Source organism: Aythya ferina, assembly GCF_964211825.1.
Source record: "Aythya ferina genome assembly, contig: HAP1_SCAFFOLD_29, whole genome shotgun sequence".
Lineage (NCBI taxonomy): Eukaryota > Metazoa > Chordata > Aves > Anseriformes > Anatidae > Aythya > Aythya ferina.
Window position 1 is genome coordinate 2603714 of NW_028181463.1, and position 20767 is coordinate 2624480.

Here is a 20767-nt window from a genome sequence, read left to right on the forward strand (position 1 = left end):
AAGTGACTTGGAGTATTAATGGGCCCCACTGAGGGCTGTTAGTAAGACAACTTCCCCAGGGACTTGTTAGGGCACATAACTGGAAGCCATGATTGCTGACAGGCAAAGGCAGTGTGCTGAGAAAAGTCTTGGTTTCCTTTGACGAAGCAGAAGGGCCAAGGCCTGACCCCAGCTACTGGAGGCGAGATCCTGTACCCCATGTCTGGCTCAGGGCTTTTCCAGGGGATCTGTGGGATGTGGTGGGCAGTGTGATGCCTTGGGAAGAACAATGGTATAACACCTCCATTTGCACAGGTTTAAGGGAGGCAATGAGGCTCCAGTGCAATGACTACTCATGTCCTCATCAAAGGAACAAAAACCTCAGGGCTGTTGGGGCCTTCCCTTTTTACCAGCACCCTCTGCCTTATCCTCTGCAGGCATTCCTGTGCTATCCTACTTTTGCCCTATTTCCTTGAAGTCTGCAGACGCCCATCTCTGTTCACCACCTTGTTCTCATCCCAGCATTTCCATCATTTCACCCATGTCTCACAAACCCTCATTAGCTGTTCCTTGAAACAGAAAGCTAGGATCTGATCACACTCTTTAGTTGACTTCTGGCACCACAGCAATATACTTTGAGGGACATTTCTTCCTCCTTGTGGCCAGTGCATAACTTCCAAGGTGCACGTTGTGGCAGTTTTTTCTCTCCTGCTCTTTTCTACTACCACAGAAAGCTCCACCAGGGTGGAAACCACTCCTGAAGTAGGCATCCCAACCCAGCAGGCTCCTTGCAGCCTCTCAGCCAAGCACACACAAGTCACCTCAGCAGCAGCTTCCAAGCCATGGGCCTGCAGCTGGCCTTGCAGCTTCTTGGCTACACACAGCCAAGCCTTGTGCCTGCTGCTGCCCAGTCATGGACTCAAGCAGAAGGGACAGGACAACCCATATGGGGGCCTTCTTTCTGTCCATGTCCTCCTGGGTGTGTAGGCAGAGGGGATCCCACAGTCAGCAGAATTTCTGTTTCTTCTTTCTTTTCTGTTTCTTTTGTCCAGTCATGGACTCAACAGAATTTCTATTTCTTTATTGTCTGTATCTAAACAGGAAGCCTGGTTCTATATGTACATGAGAAAATAACATAATATATATATAAAAATAAATAAAATTAAATTAAAAGGTAGGAGGCTGGGAAAAAAAATTAATCAGAAGCACTATTATTAAGAAATAGAAATACAAAAAATATATGAGATTGTCATAAACACATTTTAAACTAAAAGTACAGTTAGGTCTATTGGAATATTACTGTAACAGTGTATCCAAAGATTTTCTTCACTGTATCCTTGAGCTCCTGGTTCCTCATGCTGTAGATGAGGGGGTTCAGTGCTGGAGGCACCACCGAGTACAGAACTGCCATTATCAGGTCCAGGGATGTGGAAGAGATGGAGGGGGGCTTCAGGTAGGCAAACATGGCAGTGCTGACAAAGAGGGAAACCACGGCCAGGTGAGGGAGGCACGTGGAAAAGGCTTTGTGCCGGCCCTGCTCAGAGGGCATCCTCAGCACTGCCCTGAGGATCTGCACATAGGACAGCACAATGAAAATGAAACAACCGAAGACTGAACAAAGAGTAAAGAAAAGTACCCTAGCTTCCCTGAGGTAGGCATCTGAGCAGGAGAGCTTGAGGATCTGGGGGATTTCACAGAAGAACTGGTCCACAGCATTGCCTCGAGAGAGGGGCAGGGAAAATGTGTTGGATGTGTGTAGAACAGCATTGAGAAAGCCACTGCCCCAGGCAGCTGCTGCCATCTGGGCACAAGCTCTGCTGCCCACGAGGCTCCCATAGTGCAGGGGCTTGCAGATGGCAACGTAGCGGTCATAGGCCATGACTGTGAGAAGAAAAAACTCTGAACCAAAGAAGAAGACAAAAAAGAAGAGTTGAGCAGCACATCCTTGATAGGAGATGGCCCTGGTGTCCCAGAGGGCATTGGCCATGGCTCTGGGCAGAGTGGTAGAGATGCAGCTCACGTCGAGGAGGGCGAGGTTGAGGAGGAAGAAGTACATGGGGGTGTGGAGGCGGTGGTGGCAGGCTACAGCGCTGAGGATGAGGCCGTTGCCCAGGAGGGCAGCCAGGTAGATGCCCAGGAAGAGCACGAAGTGCAGGAGCTGCAGCTCACGCGTGTCTGCGAATGCCAGCAGGAGGCTGGCATTCATCCTGCCTCACTGAGCTGATGTTGGACATTTTCTGACATTGGACACAGTTTTCTGTTGCAGAGGATAAGTCAGAACTTAGTTAGTACACATTTCTCTGGCGGATACTTCTTGCAAACCTTAGAGTACCCCCCAGCCTAGCCTCTTGCTTTGCAGGAGACCAGTTCTGAATCTCTCTTGTTTGAGCTGTGGCTGGTGCTGCCTTAGAGTGGCACTTGGAGCAGGAGCTGCTATGGGCTGCAGAGGAGTCCTTCCTTCTGTGCAGCAGGAGGGAGGCAGAAACATGGGGGACATGGAGTCCACCTGTCAGGATAATGAGATTTGCAGTACTGTTGCAAACAGCTCATCTGAATGCAGAGCAGATCTGCAGATGCCACTGCTGAACACCAGTGTTCTCAGCTGCCCTGTCACCTCTCTGAGAGCTGTAGGACCATCCCACTGTGGTGTTTCCCTGAGAAGAAACCGGAGACAGCTGAGAGCAGAGAAGTCCCAGTCCCAGTGCAGCTGGACAGAATCCTCACCTTGTCACCACGGGACTGAACAGGATCTCAGTTCTTCCCTCCTAACAAGGGGTGCAGAGGCCTCACTCCAGCTATGCACAGACTGCCCTCCAGCAGCACAGACATGGTCTTACCAAGGAGGTGTCCTTTTCTTCGTGGTCTTGGATAATACAAGGATGCCACAAGAGAACTGCATCCTGCTGGAGAGTAGCCTGCAATGCAGGAGAATGCCCCATAAACAGAGCTGGATATCCACAAGCTGGGGTGTCCCAGTATCCCAGCTGTACTCCCTACAGTGTCTGGTGGAGGCTTAGCCGATTGGCTCTTTTCTGACCAGGGGCAGCTGGGTTATGACACTCCAAGGGGCTTCTGCCAGACTTCCTCACCTCGCACTGCAACCCAGCAGGACTCTCAAAGCCTACTGCATTGCCCACTGCCCTCCCAGAAACAAGACCCAGCAGGAGACCCTTCCAGGACCTGCAGCTGCATGGCCCTGCAGCCAGACACTTACCTTGTCAAGGGCTGTGCAGGTTTCTCCTGCAGGCAGCTCTCAGAATCCCCCACTCCCAACTGCCTTCAGCCACTCTCTCCTTTTCTTCTCTCTGTGTCTGTGCCTCTGTGTCTCTTTCCTGCTGCGCTGTTTCCTGGCCACAGCTGTCTCTCTGCACCACGGCCCTCTTGCCACGAGCTCTCTCTGTCCCACGAGCCTGGCCCAGCTCAGCAGCACAGCACCAGCCCAAGGCACTGTAATCACCCCTCTGGGGGCTTTGCTGATGAGCCCACGAACCTCAGGCACTCAGAGACAATTGAAGACAGCTCTCCAGAAGTGCAAGTCAGAGGCAAGTTTCCTGCAGTGTCCCCCTGAGGGCCAGCACTCACACAGCCTCCCTTGGAGCTCATTAGAGCAGAACCCTGGAGGCAGTGAGGACAAGGAGACAAAGGCAATGTGAAGGTGACACTGATGTGTAGGAAAACTGGATGTGTGTCACCAAGCACAAGGGCCAGGCCTTGACCCCTGTCCTCTGGGAAGGGAGATCCTTTCCCTTGACAGGTTGCTCAGGGCTCTTTGTGGGGCAGTAGGAGATGGGGATGTGCATTGCCAAGTGCAGGAGAATGGCACGTGTCCTGCCTGCTTCATGGTTGGGGGTGAGGAGGCAATTGAGGCGCTGGTGCTTTAGCAATAAGCTTTCTCCTCGTGGGCCTCAGTGGCAGAGACAACAGCCATAGCCGTTGACACAAAGACCTGGGTCCTGTTGGGACTTTCAGCTTTGCCACAACCATTAGTCTTCTCCTCAACAGGCTGTCTGAGGGACTCCTGGACTTCCAAATCTTCCACTGCTTGATTCAGACACTTCTGTTGGTAGTTTCACATAGGATCTGAGCTGAGTCTGATAACTAGGATCTTCGTGGTGTTCCTGCTCCTCGTAAGGCAGCTCTGTAAGAAGCTGGCCTGGCTCCTGGTGAGCAGGCACCACTGCTCGTATGGCATCCCTCATGGTGCCCAGGCCCTCCTCCTCCTGGGCACTGCTCACTCAGCAGGGTCCCAGTCTGCCCTCATGTGTGGGGTTCCTCTTCCTCTGGTGCAGGATTGGGCTCTTCTCCTTGTAAATGTCAGGAGGTTTGTGTAGGCAAAATCCCACAGTTTCTCAAGGTTGCCCCACACTGATGCTCCATTCTGTCAGCTGTTAATGTCTGCAGGCAGGTGGCTCACCCTGACTATGCTGTTTCTTACAAGATAACAGTAGCAGGAGTTTGCAGGACAGTTTGGATAATACAGCAGGAACTAGTTGAATGGAATTTGAATCCGTGAAGGGTGGGGGATAGAAGGCTGCCAGATTCCACTTTTTCTGTTCTTCCTTCTCATGCATGCTGTTACTTTGTCTGGAACTGCATCCTATACACAAAACACAGCACTGTATCATCTAATAGGAAACAAATTAAGTGCATCCCAGACAACACATGGACAATATCCACCCTATATTCCATACCATTGTAGTGGGTTTACGTGGCAAGGTTTTGGTAGCAGGGAGCCATAGGGGTGGTTTCTGTGAGAAAGATCTAGAAGCTGCCCCATGTTTGGGAAGGGCCCCATTGTTTTCCAGATCCGAGCCAATAAGCGATGTTGTTTTGCGTCTCTGTGAGAGCATATTTAAGACAGGGAAAAAACGCTGCACCACACAGCAGCCGGGAGAGTCAAGGGAGTGAGAAAACAGCCTTGCAGGTGCCAAGGTCAGTGTAGAGGGAGGGGGAGAGGTGCTCCAGGCGCCGGAGCAGAAGTCCCCTGCAGCCTGTGGTGAGGACCATGGTGAAGCAGGATGTCCCCATGCAGCCCATGGAGTACCACGGTGGAGCAGGGTTCCACACTGCAGCCCGTGGAGGAGACCACGGTGGAGCAGATGGCCCTGCACCGACGGAGGCTGCCGCCTGTAGAAGACCCCTGCTGGAGCAGATTCCGGGCCGGACCTGTAGCCCGTGGAGAGGAGTCCACGCAGGAGCAGGTGACCCGGCAGGAGCTGCTGCCCGTGGGGGAGCCAGGTTGGAGCAGTTTTCTCTTGAGGGATGGACCCCGTGGTACGGACCCATATCTGGAGCAGTTCTGGAAGAGCTGCTGCCTGTGGGAAGCCCACGCCGGATCAGTTCATCAAGGACTGCATCCCGTGGGTGGGACCCCACAGCACAGGGGACGAGAGTGACAGAGAAGGAGCGGCAGAGAAGAAGTGCTGTAGACTGACCATAACCCCCATTCCCCCGTTCCCCTGCGCCGCTCGGGGGAAGGAGGTGGAAGAGGGTGGATGGGGGGGAAGGTGCTTTTGGCTTGCTTTTTCCTTTGTTTTCTCACTTCTCTCGCTTGTTAGTAATAGGCAATAAATCTTACTATCTCCTTATGCCGAGTCTGTTTCGCCCGTTACAATAATTATTGCGTGATTTTCTCGTCCTTATCTCAATCCTTGAGCCCTTTTCACATATTTTCTCCCCATTCCTCTTTGAGGAGGGGGAGTGAGAGAGCGGCTGTGGTGGAGCTCGGCTGCCCACTCGAGCGGAACCACGACAACCATCTGCACCTTGCTCCGCTTCAGTACTCTCCAATTAATCACCACCACCTTTTCACAGTTGATATATACACAGAGATATCATGCCCTTAGTCTGTGGGTGTCCTGGAGTTGGCTAGGATTGAGTTAATTTTCCTCCCAGTAGCTGGTATGAAGCTGTGTTTTGGCTTTAGCACTAGTATTCAGTACTAGGGCCAGTCCTCTTTAATATCTTTATTGATGATCTGGATGAGGGGATCAAGTGCACCCTCAGTAAGTTCACAGATGACACCAAGTTAGGTGCATTTGTTGATCTGCTCGAGGGTAGGAAAGGCTCTGCAGGAGCATCTGGATTGGCTGGACCGATGGGCTGAGGTCAACTGAAGTTCAACAAGGCCAAGTGCCGGGTCCTGCACCTGGGATGCAACAACAAACAGAGCTACAGGCTGGGAGAGGAGTGGTTGGAGAGCTGCCGGGCAAAGAAGGACCTGGGAGTGATGATGGATAATCGGCTGAATATGAGGCAGCAGTGTGCTCAGGTGGCCAAGAAGGCCAACAGCATCCTGGCTTGTATCAGAAGCAGTGTGACCAGCAGTGCTAGGGAAGTGATTGTCCCCCTGCACTTGGCTCTGGTGAGGCCACACCTCGAGTACTGTGTTCAGTTTTGGGGCCCTCACTACAAGAAGGACATCAAGGTGCTCCAGCAAGTCCAGAGAAAACACAAAGCTGGTGAGGGATCTGGAGTCCTACGAGGAGCGGCTGAGGGAGCTGGGCTTGTTCAGCCTGGAGAAAAGGAGGCTCAGGGGCGACCTTATTGCTCTCTACAGCTACCTCAAAGGAGGCTGTAGAGGGGTGGGGGTTGGTCTGTTCTTCCACATGCCCAGTGTCAGGATGAGGGGGAACAGGCTAAAGTTACACCAGGGGTATTTTTGGTTGGATCTTAGGAAGAACTTCTTTACCGAGAGGGTTGTGAGGCATTGGAATGGGCTGCCCAGGGAATTGGTGGAGTCACCATCCCTGGAGGTCTTTAAATATGTTTAGATGTTGAACTTAGCGATATGGTTTAGTGGAGGACTGGTTAGTGTTAGGTCAGAGGTTGGACTCAATGATCTTGAGGTCTCTTCCAACCTAGACAATTCTGTGATTCTGTGAATCTGTGGGAAGAAGAGCTTGGCCAGCAGCAACTTACGATTTCATAGAAGGAAGAGGGTTTATGTAAAGTGGATGCTGGAGTAACACTGACTTAAAACAGTCACATATGGCCCTTTCCTTACTTGAAACAGGAATTTCAATCCCTAAACCTAAATGCTACTATGGTACTCTGAAAGGAATCTTTTTTTTTTTTTTTTTTTTTTTTTTTTTCTCTTACTAACCCCAATGCCTTCCCTTAGCACTAACATGAAAATGCTCTATTTAACCCCAGACTCCTTGGCAGACCTAAAACCGCAGACCTTGTCTATGTCTTAACCAAAGACCTGACACCACTAGCAGGATAATACATGCTGCCATTAAAACTTTGCTTATTCTCTACCCCAGAAAGAGAAAAACAGGTACCTAGGGGGTGAGAGAGAAGTCATCTCTGCCTCAGGATCTCCTGCCCCAGCAGCAGGAATGTGACTGTGGCAGGGACTGTGAGGTCACTTCTGTCTCTGCACTTGATAGGGCAGCAGCAGGAACATGTCACGGAAAGGGACTGTGAGGTCACTTGTGTCTGGAGGTGGAAGGTCACCCTTGACATAGACCTGGGAGCTGCACTTTTGGGCTGACATCTGGCAGTGGCCCTGCTAGGCCAGCACAAGGCACCTGCTTGGCATGCTGACTGGGGGATCCCCTCTGCCTCCAGACCCAGGAGGACCCAGGCAGAAAGAAGGCCCCCAAATGGGTTGTCCTGTCCCTTCTGCTTGAGTCCAGGACTGGGCAGCAGCAGGCACAAGGCTTGGCTGTGTGTAGCCAAGAAGCTGCAAGGCCAGCAGCAGGTCCATGGCTTGGAAGCTGCTGCTGAGGTGACTTGTGTCTGGTTGGCTGAGAGGCTGCAAGGAGCCTGCTGGGTTGGGCTGCCTACTTCAGGAGAGGTTTCCACCCTGATGGAGCTTTCTTTGGTAGTAGGAAAGAGCAGGAGAGAAAAAACAGCCACAAAGTGAAACTTGAAGTGTAGCTCTGACCATGAGCTGGAAGAAATATCCAGGGGAACAACTGGTCTTGCTGGTAGAGACAGGAAAAGAAGGCATTATGTTCCTCAGGTTTTGTCATCAGGTTTTCCCACACACCCATTAAAGATGATCATTCTTCTAAATCCTCTGTTATAAAAGTATTTATATACACTTTTTTTTTTTTTTTTTTTTTTTTGTCTTTGACAGTAGTAGATGGATTGAGCTCCAGCTGGGCTTTGGACCTTCTATTTTTCACCTGCACAGCCCCATAACATTCAGGACAAAGCTCCAGACAAACTGACAGCATGCATGAGAAGGAAGTACAGAAGAGGTGGAACCTGGCAGCCTTCCATCCCCTACTCTCCTGTGATTCTATGCTGCACTTTTATTCAGCTTCTTACTCCTGTATTATCCAAACGATCCATGCAGCTCCTGATGCTGCTATCTTGTCAGAGACAGCACAGACACAGGACGGTTGAACTATCTGCCTGCAGACATGAACACCTGACAGAATGGAGCATCTGTCCAGTGCAATCTTGAGAAACTGCAGTAGTTTGCCTAAAGGAACAACTTGAACAATAAGTGCCTAGTCCTGTGCCAGAGGAAGAGGAACTACACATCAGGGCAGACTCTACTGAGGGAGCAGTGACCAGGAGGAGGAGGGCCTGGGCACCACAAGGGATGCCTTATGAGCTGTGGTGCCTGCTCACCAGGAAACAAGCCAGTTTCCTACAGAGCTGCCTTACGAGGAGCAGGACCTCCAAGAAAATCTGAGTTGTCATACTCAAGCTCAGATCCAGTGTGGCACCACACAGAAGAGGGTCTGCAGCCCTCAGAAGGTACAGGTCTGGGAGTCCCTAGGACAGCTTGGCGTGGAAAGGATCAAGGGCTCTATGAGGGCTCAAAGTCACAACACAGGTCTTTGTGTCCATGGCTATGCCTGTTGTCTTTGCCACTGAGGCCTATGAGGAGACAGCTTATTTCTAAAGCACCTGGGCCTCATTGCCTCCTCGCCCCCACCCATGAACCAGGCAGGGGTCGTACCATTCTCCTGCACTTGGCCATGCACATCCCCATTTCCTACTGCCCCACAAAGAGCCCTGAGAAAACTGTCAAGGGGAAGGATCTCGCCTGGTGCTTGGGGTCCCTTCCCTGGCCCTTGTGCTTCGTGACACACATCCAGTTTTCCTACACATCAGTGTCACCTTCACATTGCCTTTGTCTCCTTGTCCTCACTGCCTCCAGGGTTCTGCTCTAACGAGCTCCAAGGGAGGCTGTGTCAGTGCTGACCCTCAGGAGAACACTGCAGGAAACTTGCCTCTGACTTGCACTTCTGGAGAGATGTCTTCAATTGTCTCTGAGTGCCTGAGGTTTGTGGGCTCATCAGCAAAGCCCCCAGAGGGGTGATTGCAGTGCCTTGGGCTGGTGCTGCGCTGCTGAGCTGGGCCGGGCTCGTGGGACAGAGAGAGCTCGTGGCAAGAGGGCCGTGGTGCAGAGAGACAGCTGTGGCCAGGAGCAGCTCCTCTGCACAGCACAGCAGGAAAGAGACACAGAGGCACAGACAGAGAGAAGAAAAGGAGAGAGGGGCTGAAGGCAGTTGGCAGTGGAAGGATACTGAGAGCTGCCTGCAGGAGAAACCTGCACAGCCCTTGACAATGTAAGGGTCTGGCTGCAGGGCCATGCAGCTGCAGGTCCTGGAAGGGTTTCCTCCTGCTAGGTCTTGTTTCTGGGAGGGCAGTGGGCAATGCAGTAGGCTTTGAGAGTCCTGCTGGGTTGCCCTGCGAGGAGAGGAAGTCTGGCAGAAGCCTCTTGGAATGTCATAACCTAGCTACCCCTGGTCAGCCAGGAGTGTGGTGGCCAAGCCTCCTCCAGACACTGCAGGGGATGCAGTTTGAATATTGGGTTACCCCAGCTTTTGAATATCCAGAGCAGTCTGAGGGGTGTCCTCCTGGTCTGCATGATGCTCTCCAGCAGGATGCAGCTCTCTCGTGGCATCCTTGTGCCCTTGCAGCATCCAGGTACACGAAGGAGGAGACACCTCCGTGTTAAGGCCATGCCTGGATGTGCTGCTGGATGGCTGTCTCTGGGAAGCTGGAGTGAGGCTTCTGCAGCCCTGGTTAGGAGGGAAGAGCTGAGATCCTGCTAAGACCCCATGAGACAAGGTGAGAATTCTGTCCAGATGCACTTGGACTCAGGCTTTTCTGCTCTCAGTTTTCTTTTGTTTCTTCTCAGGGAAACATCTGAGTGGGATGGTCCTGCAGCTCAGAGAGGTGACACAGAGCAACTGAGAACAGGACCACTGGGCAGAGCTGCTCTGCTCAGTCTTCACCTAGGGACAGCCCTTTTGCCTCCTGGCAAACACAGGATTTCACCGTGAGTGTACAAGTAATGTCAGGGAGTGTCAAAATCCAATACCTCAACTAGGATAGGGCAACTAGAATAAAATAAAGTGAGGGAAATAGTTGCAGCTCTGCTTTGCATTCAGCTCAGTTTTTTGCAGCAATACTTCAAAGCTCATTGATCTGACACTTGTCTGAATATGAGTTAGCCAGCCTTTTGTTTTATTTCCAGTTTTCTTCATAGAAGTCTGTTCTAACTTTTTTCTGCCTTCTCCCCTTCAACAGACAAGCAAGTACAAAGTCAGAGAATGCCCAACAGCAGCTCTGTGAACGAGTTCCTCCTGCTGGCATTCGCAGACACGCGCGAGCTGCAGCTCCTGTACTTCGCGCTCTTCCTGGGCATCTACCTGGCTGCCCTCCTGGGCAACGGCCTCATCCTCACAGCCATAGCCTGCGACCACCGCCTCCACACCCCCATGTACTTCTTCCTCCTCAACCTCGCCCTCCTCGACGTGGGCTGCATCTCCACCACTCTGCCCAAAGCCATGGCCAATGCCCTCTGGGACACCAGGGCCATCTCCTATCAAGGATGTGCTGCTCAAGTTCTCTTTTTTGTCTTCTTCTTTGCTTCAGAGTATTCAATTCTAACTGTCATGGCCTACGATCGCTACGTTGCCATCTGCAAGCCCCTGCACTACGGGAGCCTCGTGGGCAGCAGAGCTTGTGCCCAGATGGCAGCAGCTGCCTGGGGCAGTGGCTTTCTCAATGCTGTCCTGCACACGGCCACTACATTTTCCCTGCCCCTCTGCCACGGCAATGCTGTGGACCAGTTCTTCTGTGAAATCCCCCACATCCTCAAGCTCTCCTGCTCAGATGCCTCTCTCAGGGAAGTTTGGGCACTTGTGTTTAGTATTTTTTTGGCCTTTGGTTGTTTTGTCTTCATAGTGGTGTCTTATGTGCAGATCTTCAGGGCAGTGCTGAGGATGCCCTCTGTGCAGGGCCAGCACAAAGCCTTTTCCACATGCCTCCCGCACCTAGCTGTCGTCTCCCTGATGGTCAGCACTGCCATGTTTGCCTACCTGAAGCCTCCCTCCATCTCGTCGCCATCCCTGGACTTGGTGGTGTCACTTCTGTACTCAATAGTACCTCCAGCAGCGAACCCTCTCATCTACAGTATGAGGAACTGGGAACTAAAGGATTCCATCAGGACTCTACTTGAATACACACATCTTCAGCAAATTCACCTATAATACTACGCCTAATATTAGAAATCCTAGTTTTTCTCAGAAATAAAATAATATCATGTCTTCTGTTATTTAATGTCTGTATTATTATTTTCTCTCAGTATTTCACTCGTGAATTAAATAATATTATTTTTAACCCCTCCTAGAATCAATTATTTTCCTATTGAAGACGGCTCCCTGTGTAGATAAACCCAATAATAAAGCCATTAGAACTTCACTGGTCTCAGCTGCCATCTCTTCCCATCTCTTCTGGAGCTGGGGGAGCAGCCCCAGCACGCAGGAGGGGCTCAGGGCCAAGAGCCCAGCTGCCACATGCAGGAGCAGCCCTGGTGGCCTCGGGGCTGCCCCTCACTGCCCGCTGGGCTCTGCCTCTCTGCTGCCTTCGGGTCGGGGCTGCTGCTTCCCCGGAGCCCTGGCCATGGCCAGCAGCAGGACGTGGCATTTTCATTATTGTTCTTTAGGCTTCCACATTGTTCTGGGTAAGCCCTCAGATCTCATGTACCTTGGTGACAGTCCTGTTCTCTCTGCAGTGGCATCCCTGTGGCTGCAGGCAGCAGCAGGCACTGTGCAACCCTGGGTCAAAGCTGCCTCCCTGCTAGCACCACAGTAACAAGAGGGGCTGCTGAGGGCAAACCCAGGACCCTGGACACCTCTTCCAAATGTGCTATCAGGAACACAGCCAAGGGGTTGCTCCCTTCTCTTCTCTATTCTGGGTGTTCATCATAGAGTGAAGGACACAGGCTGAAAGTGGTTCCTGAGGAACCAAGGGCAGGACCGAGAGCTCCCGTTATGGCAGAACTTGCCTAAGGCAAAGAACTTGCCTAAGACAACTGATCTTAAATTTATCTGCATGGGACTGCACCCCCTGCAGTGGGGCAGATGGCAAATTAAAGCCTGTAGAGGAATCTGAAGCTGCCAGGAGATGTAAGGAGATCTGCAGGGACAATGTGCTCAGTGGGTAGTGTTTAGAACGTCATAAAATGTGTGACCATCCAAAGAAGGGTCTGTTAAAGGAAAAGGTGAATCTGAGGAGTCCATGGGCTAAAGCAGGGCTCTGAAAGGCCACAAGAGGTGGTGAAGAGCCAGCAGGCAAAGGCCCATAAGACTGCAGAGTAATTGAGGATATACATTTTGAAGTGCTGTGGCGAGGTCTGGTACAGCACTTGCCTGTCCTTTGTGTCCTCAGAGACACCCCATGGCCCTGCCCAGCACTGCCCTGTGCTGCTGAGCCATCAGGGCAGATGGAAAGGGGCTCAGCAGCTGAGATCCCCATGGACGTATGTCTGCTGCCCACCCTGAGCAGCACGGGTACGGGGGAGATCCCCGGGGATCCCAGGGCACCACAGCCCCTGGCTCTCACAGCAGCACTGCAAGCTTGCGGCCCTGTGGGGAGCACAGGGATGGAAGAAGCAACGGCTGGCCAGGCCAGCACGGACACAGTGCCCTGGGTAAGGCTCTCTGGGAGAAGGGATGGCCCTGGGGAAGAGCAGGGCAGCATTGCTGGACCTGTATAAAAGCAGAAATGAGAAGGAGAAAGCTCTTTGTGCAGGCCCCTGCTCGGGGCAGGCTGCTCTGTGGCTGGGCCAGGCCTCTTGTGCTGGCCTGGGGAGCGGGGCTGGCCCTGCGGGGCACAGGCACCCTGTGCTGGGGATCTGCCAGGCAAGAGAGCAGGGCTCCTGCAGCTTCACGGACTTCCATTTCCTGGCACCGTGGACACCTCCTTGCTCAACGCATCCAGCAGATAAACACCTATTGGCCACCTGCTTTCTCTTCTTCTAGAGGAACTGGGGACAGAATAGCAAAACCAAATAAAACTCACAAATTGTGAGCCACAGAAGGCCCTGATGCTGTGCAAGAACTGCTCAAAAACAGCAACCACAACTGTGAGTGACCATCACTGGTCACACAACAAAAACACAGTACCACAAGGGGCTGCTTTGCAGAGAGTAACTCCGTCCCAGCCACAGCCAGTACAGGGCCCCTGATGGACAAGAAGACTCCCTCTGAGCTCTGGAAGGATCCAGGAAAGTGCTAATAAGCACCAGGACAATTGAGGAAGCCCAAAGGCCCTTCTGAAGGGTCACTGAGTGCCACCTGAGAGGCAGTTCTGGGCGGTGAGGAGGGCCAGGAGAAAGACTTGTGAGAAGGCTGTGAGAAACAAGGAAATCCATGGCTTTAGCAGATCCTTAAAGTCCTGCCTGAGTCCTCAGATGGAAAGCAGGGTATGTCTGTGGGTGGAGAAGTAGCCAAATCTTGGGACTGGGACAGGGTTGAAGGGTCCTGAGTGAATCTGGTCTGATGGAGAAGTGTCCACCTTGCATGTGTGCCTCAGCCTGGGAGCAGGGGCCTGCCCACGGTGTGGGATGGCTGGGCTGTGCTCAGCCATGCCCCAGGAGATGACCTTGCTCTCTTCCTCCCCACCACTCCCCACACGGGGCAGGCCCTCAGGAAACACCCCTGAGCCTGGAGATGCACCAACCTGCTGCGCTGAGGTGCCACTACTGCAGGGGAAGAGGGGAGGGTTGGAGAGACACATGGGGCCTGAGGGCAAGAGTGGTGTGGCCTGGGGAATGTAGTGCCTGGGAAAAGTTACCCTGGAGCCATAGGAGCCATTCTGGAAAGGAAACTTGTAGGCAGGAACCACATTTTTGTGATGGTGCCGAGCTGCTGGGCACATTGTGCAGGGTGCTCTGATGGACTTTTATGTCCTTTTCCATCATGAATCAAGTGCCACTTTTCTCAGGAATAGAGTAGCCAACAGAGGTGTGATGGATACTCTGAGAGCATGAAAGCCACTAGAAAGATGCCCCTAAGAATACGACTGATATAGGGAGGTCAGGAGAAGCCCTGGTCAGGAGAAATGTGAGATTTGGAGGAGGAAATAGGGATTATCCAGCAGAAACTAAAGATTTTGTAAAAGGTAAGAGGGTTCAGGCTATGTGGAAGCTGATGTAACCGTGACTTAAAACACTTATATGAGGCTATTCCCCAGCTTCAAAGAGCAAACTTAATTCCTACATTTAAATGTTACTCCACACCCAAACAGGAATCAACTACTCCTATGCCTGACATCTAAGTGTGCACTGAAGCCAAAACTCAGTCCATCGCCTCTTTCCCTTACCCTTACTCTCTTGCTTACCTTGATCCCTACCCTTAATGCTAGATTTAAATGCTCTATTTAGGCCTAGAATTATTGGAAAAAATAAACAAACCCTAAATCACTAAGCTTGTCCACACTTTAACCACAGACCTGATACGCAAAGCAGAACACCAGTCCCTCCCAAAAAATCTTTCTTTAAATTCAAACCCAGAAAGGTGAGCCCTAGTCCCCTGATGCATGAGCACCTAACAGCTGATTCCCCTGTTCCTGTGCATTGACTTCCTCACCTTCAGCCCCTCTCCTAACCCTTACCTTTAGGTACCATACTGGGTCTGGCCCTTAGTGCAGGCCAAGAACTGTGAGGTTATTCTGCAGTCACATGGCATGCAAAGATGGATGTGAGGGGTCATGGGTCTGATCAGCTTGTGGGTCACAAAGAGGAGATTGATGGGAGTGCTCTGAAGGGCTCAGCTCTGCCTCAGCATTTCCTGCCCCAGCACGAGGAAAGTGACTGTGGCAGGGACTGTGAGGTCACTTCTGTCTCTGCACTTGATAGGGCAGCAGCAGGAACGTGTCCCAGAAAGGGACTGGGAGGTCACTTGTGTCTGGAGGTGGCAGGTCACCCTTGACTTCTCCCTGGGAGCTGCACTTTTGGGCTGACATCTGGCAGTGGCCCTGCTAGGCCAGCAGAAGGCACCTGCTTGGCATGCTGACTGGGGGATCCCCTCTGCCTCCAGAGCCAGGAGGATCCAGGCAGAAAGAAGGCCCCATATGGGTTGTCCTGTCCCTTCTGCTTGAGTCCATGAGTGGGCAGCAGGAGGCACAAGGCTTGACTATGTGTAGCCAAGAAGCTGCAAGGCCAGCAGCAGGCCCCTGGCTTGGAAGGTGCTGCTGAGGTGGCTTGTGTCTGATCAGACCTGGGCTTTGTCTTTCAAGGAGTACCTGGTGAGAGTTGGCGAGACGTGGGTGAAACAAAGGATGAGAGCAAGGTTGTGGACAGAGATGGGTGTCTGTAGACTTGAAGGAAATAGGGCAAAGTGTGGGACAGCGTAGGAAAGCCTGCAGAGGAGAAGGCAGAGGGTGCTGGTAAAAAGGGAAGGCCCCAACAGCCCTGAGGTTTTTGTCCCCTTGGCTAGAGCTTGTTGGGAGATATGTTATATTAATTCTGATGAGGCTTCATTGATTTCTTTCAACTCTGAGCAGCAGCTCAGATGTGTCATACCACTGTTCTTCTCATGGCATCCCACTGCCCACCACATCCCACAGATCCCAGGAAGAGCCTTGAGCCAGACATGGGGATGCAGGATCTCCTCTCCCAGTGGCTGGGGTCAGGCCTTGGCTCTTCTGCTTCACTAAAATCAACCAAGAGTTTTCTCAGCACAGGACTTTGCCAGTCTGCAATCATGGCCTCTAATTATCTACCCTAACATATCCCTGAGGAGGCTTTCTTAGTAACAGCCCTCAGTCGGGCCCATTCATACTCCAAGTCGCTTCAACTTTTCCTCCTGACTTTACTTGCTCAAGCGGTTACATCACTCTCTTCTATAGTACCTGAGCGTCATAGCATCAGTGCCAAAATACACTATGGACCTCATTAAAATGCAGAAACTCCTGACTTCTCTTCCATAGTTTTATTAAGTTTTCACGGCTTGTGCAGCTAATTGCAGAGCTTGCATGATGTAGTTAAGGAAGGAGATTTCAAAAAGCAACTAATGAAAATATTTTCTGTTTATAAATCCTGAATTTTGCTACATTTCAGTTTTGAACATCTTTCTTCTTCTGCTATTTTTCTATGGTGTCTTCTTTGGAAACCTTCATTGGGAGGAAAATTAGAGTCTAGAGGTCTGATACATCTGCTGCCAGCAGTAGTCTTTGTCCCTGTAACTGCAGCCCAGCCCAGTACATGAAACCCTTTCTAAGAGAAGTCAGGAGTTCCTAGGGAAAAAAATGAAATAAAATAAAATAAAATAAAATAAAATAAAATAAAATAAAATAAAATAAAATAAAATAAAATAAAATAAAATAAAATAAAATAAAATAACAAAAAATTGAAATGACCATTGGAACCTGAGAAATTCTGCTAGATTCTTTGCAGACAACTGGACATCTATGCTCTCTCTTGGGTCTTCTGTCGAAAACTCAAGACGAAAACTAAAGAAAATATATCTTCGTTGGCTGTAGCTGTACCCATGAGATTGGCCTCTTTGGGGAAATTGTCCCCTTCCAGACACAGAATCCTAATTTGAGTAATGTGAAAATACCTGCCAGTCAATAGAGTAGGGCAAAGTCATACTTTCTGTGCTGTAGATGCAGAAGGCGAAAAGAATTCTGTTATGCCTGACACTACTCTGGGACGTGTCACCCAGATCAGGCAACTTTACCTTAGTGCTGACAAGTCCACCACTACGCCACACTCCCAAGCTCTGCATCTACACCTTGGCTCTCCAGTCAATGAACGAAGCTCATGGATGGCAATCAGGGAGTCTCGGTTAGCACAATGCTGTCTCAGGTGCGCCACCATGGTAGCCATTGGCACCTGCTGTTCTTCACCCCTCAGCAAACCCACAACAGAAGGATTCTGTGGAAGGCCAAGCAAGGTAGACAACTGTTTCATGTCCTTTGTTTCCAAGGCAGCTCTGCCAAAGCCCCACCAGTGGTGCCCTCTTGGAACTCTGAATTCCCTCTCCTGAAGCAGTTTATGCCGAGGATGCACATAGCCTCTGGGCCAGTCCCAGTGGGGTGCTTGTGCCATTCCTTCCCAGTTAGACTCACTTCAGCCTCCAGTACAGTTATGTATTGGGTTCCCCCTGTCACTCCAGAAATACAGGTGGGTTCTACCTCTTTCTAGCTTGATGGCATTAGGGCACCCAGTGTACCGGTGAGTACTGATGTGTCAGTAGAGCCTGATACATTTGTGGGTGTGATGTACCAGGCCATTAACTATACCCAGTCCAGTAAACCCGATTGTTCCTTTCTTTCCCGCCTCCCCATGGCTGGAAGCAGAACCCCTCTAGTCCTGCTCATAGTATTCTTTACGGTGTCTGGTAGACGAACCACTGGAAACACGTCCCACCACAGCACAGTCATCCCACAGTACAGGGGACAGGGCGATGCCAGACAAGGGATGCATTACAGAGCAGGAGTTGTGGCAAAACTCAGGCTGAAATACTCAAGAACAGGACACCTCAAATGGCTGAAGCAGAACCCATCTGCGTATCCTAGTTTGGGAATCATCCCCTTCCATCAGGGATATGAAAGTAAAAAATGTGAAATGCCCCATCAGGTCAATGTGGAAAAAATATTCAGAGGTTTTGTGCTGGAGTGGCAGAAGGGAAAAAGTATTGCATTGTGCCTCAGACTAATCAAGGAGACCTAATGCAGTTCATCGCTGAGATAAAGCAAACACTCTAAGAATTGTGAGGGATGTTCAGTTGTGGCCTAACATGAAGAAGAAAGTTGATCACTGGTGAAGGAACAGTCTTTTCCTGCCATCACCAATCTGGTTACACAAGCATCAGAAGAACGTCTCTGCAGTATTTCCAAACCAGCTGGACACCGGGTGCTCATGGTGCAGAGGATCTTTTGGGGATGAACTCATTCATGATGTAACCCTGAGGACAATGTGGAGCAAGGACTACATATGTCAGCAATACCTCAACCCACCACAGTATTTCCTCCCCCTATCTCCCTGTCCTGCCCTTCTTTCCTTCAGGATTAGAGCCAGAAGGGAGCTCTGGAGGTTTCCAGTGCTAAGATCTGCTCTGAGCAGGGAGAACTTTCACATCAGATCAGGCTGCTTCCTCAGTGCTTCTTCCACCTCACTTTTGAAAGCCATACTTCTAGGGGTGTTAGCTGGAAGGCCAGTTCTGATTCAGTGGTGCTACAAAACAGCAGTGTGGAAGAGAAGTGAGACCAGCACCAAAACGCCCATGTCCTGCTGCTGTCAGTGTTTGTGGGTCCAAGAAAGTGGCAACCCTGACTCAAAGGCTGCAGGCAAGGAGTGCCTGCCAGGGCAGAAAAGGGCAGCCCCAAACAACACCAGGGTTTTCCAACATGTTGCAGCAGGGATCTTCATCCCACAACCACTGCTGTACCTGAGAAGAGTGTATGAGAAATGAGATACACAGAAACTGATTACCTGCTGGTTCCTTTATTTAGTTTGTTACAAAGAGCTTAGCAGCACCTCTACATGAAGTCTTTGGCTTAGAAGAAAAGGTAGAAGGACACAGAAGAAGAAAAATCTATTAAATTTATAAAATAAAAGTATAAAGACATATTTAGCATATGGGAATAATATTGAAAAGAATGAACAGTTTTTGAAATATGTGAACAAAGGTGTTTCTGCCTTGTCCAGGTATACTTCAGGGAGTCACATGCAGAAGATCAGTTCCTCGTTGAAATACTGAATATTGCAATAACATCCTCAGTGCCTCCTTGAGCTCCTTATTCCTCATGCTGTAGATGAGGGGGTTCAGTGCTGGAGGTACCATGGAGTACAGAACAGCCACCACCAGATTTAGATGTGGGGAGGAGATGTAAGGGGGCTTCAGGTAGGCAAACATGCCAGTGCTGACCATCAGGGAGACAACAGCCAGGTGAGGGAGGCACGTGGAAAAGGCTTTGTGCCGGCCCTGAGAAGAGGGCATCCTCAGCACAGCCCTGAAGATCTGCACATAGGACAGCACAATGAAAGCAAAACAACCAAATGCTAAAGAAAAACTAAACACAAGTGCCCCAGCTTCCCTGAAGTAGGCATCTGAGCAGGAGAGCTTGAGGATCTGTGAGATTTCACAGAAGAACTGGTCCAAAACATTGCCGTGGCAGAGGGGCAGGGAAAATGTGTTGGCCGTGTGCAGGACAGCATTGAGAAAGCCACTGCCCCAGGCAGCTGCTGCCATCTGGGCACAAGCTCTGCTGCCCACGAGGCCCCCGTAGTGCAGGGGCTTGCAGATGGCAACATAGCGGTCGTAGGCCATGACAGTGAGAAGATAAAATTCTGATACAATCAAGAAGACAAAGAGAAAGACCTGAGCAGCACATCCTTGATAGGAGATGGCCCTGGTGTCCCAGAGGGCATTGGCCATGGCTTTGGGCAGAGTGGTGGAGATGCAGCCCACGTCGAGGAGGGCGAGGTTGAGGAGGAAGAAGTACATGGGGGTGTGGAGGCGGTGGTGGCAGGCTACGGCGCTGAGGATGAGGCCGTTGCCCAGGAGGGCAGCCAGGTAGATGCCCAGGAAGAGCGCAAAGTGCAGGAGCTGCAGCTCGCGCGTGTCTGCGAATGCCAGCAGGAGGAACTCGCTCACAGAGCTGATGTTGGGCATTTCCTGGTTCTGGCCATGGGATTCTCCCAAGGAGGTAAAAGGCAGTAAGAAAATACAACACAACTATCTGTTGATATCTGATTCAATATTGGCCTTTTAAGCAGACATTCGGCATGTCCATTTCATGAGCCCTGACGGATGCTGCCTAAAGTAGTCCGTGGGAACAGGGGACTCTTCTGTAGGCAGTGTAGTTAACAGTCCCTACCTATAAAAAAAAAAAAAAAAAAAGTAAAGAGGAGCATGGGGTATTGTCAGATCAGTTTAACTCTTCATATGAAGAAATTTTTACTCCCAAATCACCTAATGGCAGAGAAGGGCTGTGGCAATTTCTTTTTTCTATGCTGTCGTTCCTGCTGCACTACAAAAAAAGCCTTGTGGATCCTCAGAGTCATAGATACTATTCCTCTAGTGCAGTGTGTACTTCAGAGAGCACAGCCAGTCTGTCCATCCGTTCTGGTCTCAGCTGCCCTGTGCTGGTGGGAGAGAAGAGCAGCGATTGTCCCAGGGAGGTGCCTGAGCCCTCTCCCAAACAGCATTTCTGTCAGCAGCTCCCTCTCACTGCCTGCCTATAGCCCTGCTGGGAACTGGTTCTCTGTCCCCACATCTCTTCCCTGTCCATGCTAAGAGACCGCAGACCACAAGCTGCAGCCATGGAGGTGCCCCTTGGCAGGGCCCTGTTGGTGGCAGGGTGCTGCAGGGCAGCGCTGAGCACAGCCGCGTGGGATGGGGTCTGTGAGCACGGGCAGGGGGAAAGAAGAGGAGGGCGCAGAGCAGCAGCTCCCAGCAGGGACAGCTGCAGGCAGCAGAGAGAGGGGCAGGCGGCCAGAAGGAGTTGTTGCCAGAAACGCCGTGGCAGGGGGGATTCGGGCACCTTGCAGCCATGCCCTGCGGTGCAGACGCCT

At 51.2% G+C, this 20767-nt stretch overlaps 2 protein-coding genes across 2 annotated transcripts; one reads left to right on the forward strand and one right to left on the reverse strand.

Moving 5' to 3' along the window:
* Positions 1-1264: 1264 nt before the first annotated feature.
* Positions 1265-2185, reverse strand: LOC311428143 (olfactory receptor 14C36-like; the record flags this gene model as incomplete). The annotated part of the gene is made up of 1 exon (XM_084539692.1): positions 1265-2185. One exon carries the CDS (start codon positions 2183-2185, stop codon positions 1265-1267), a length of 921 nt encoding a protein of 306 aa, XP_084395818.1.
* Positions 2186-10508: 8323 nt separating this feature from the next.
* On the forward strand, positions 10509-11450 carry LOC311428144 (olfactory receptor 14C36-like; the record flags this gene model as incomplete). The annotated part of the gene is made up of 1 exon (XM_084539693.1): positions 10509-11450. One exon carries the CDS (start codon positions 10509-10511, stop codon positions 11448-11450), a length of 942 nt encoding a protein of 313 aa, XP_084395819.1.
* Between the last annotated feature and the right edge of the window lie 9317 nt (positions 11451-20767).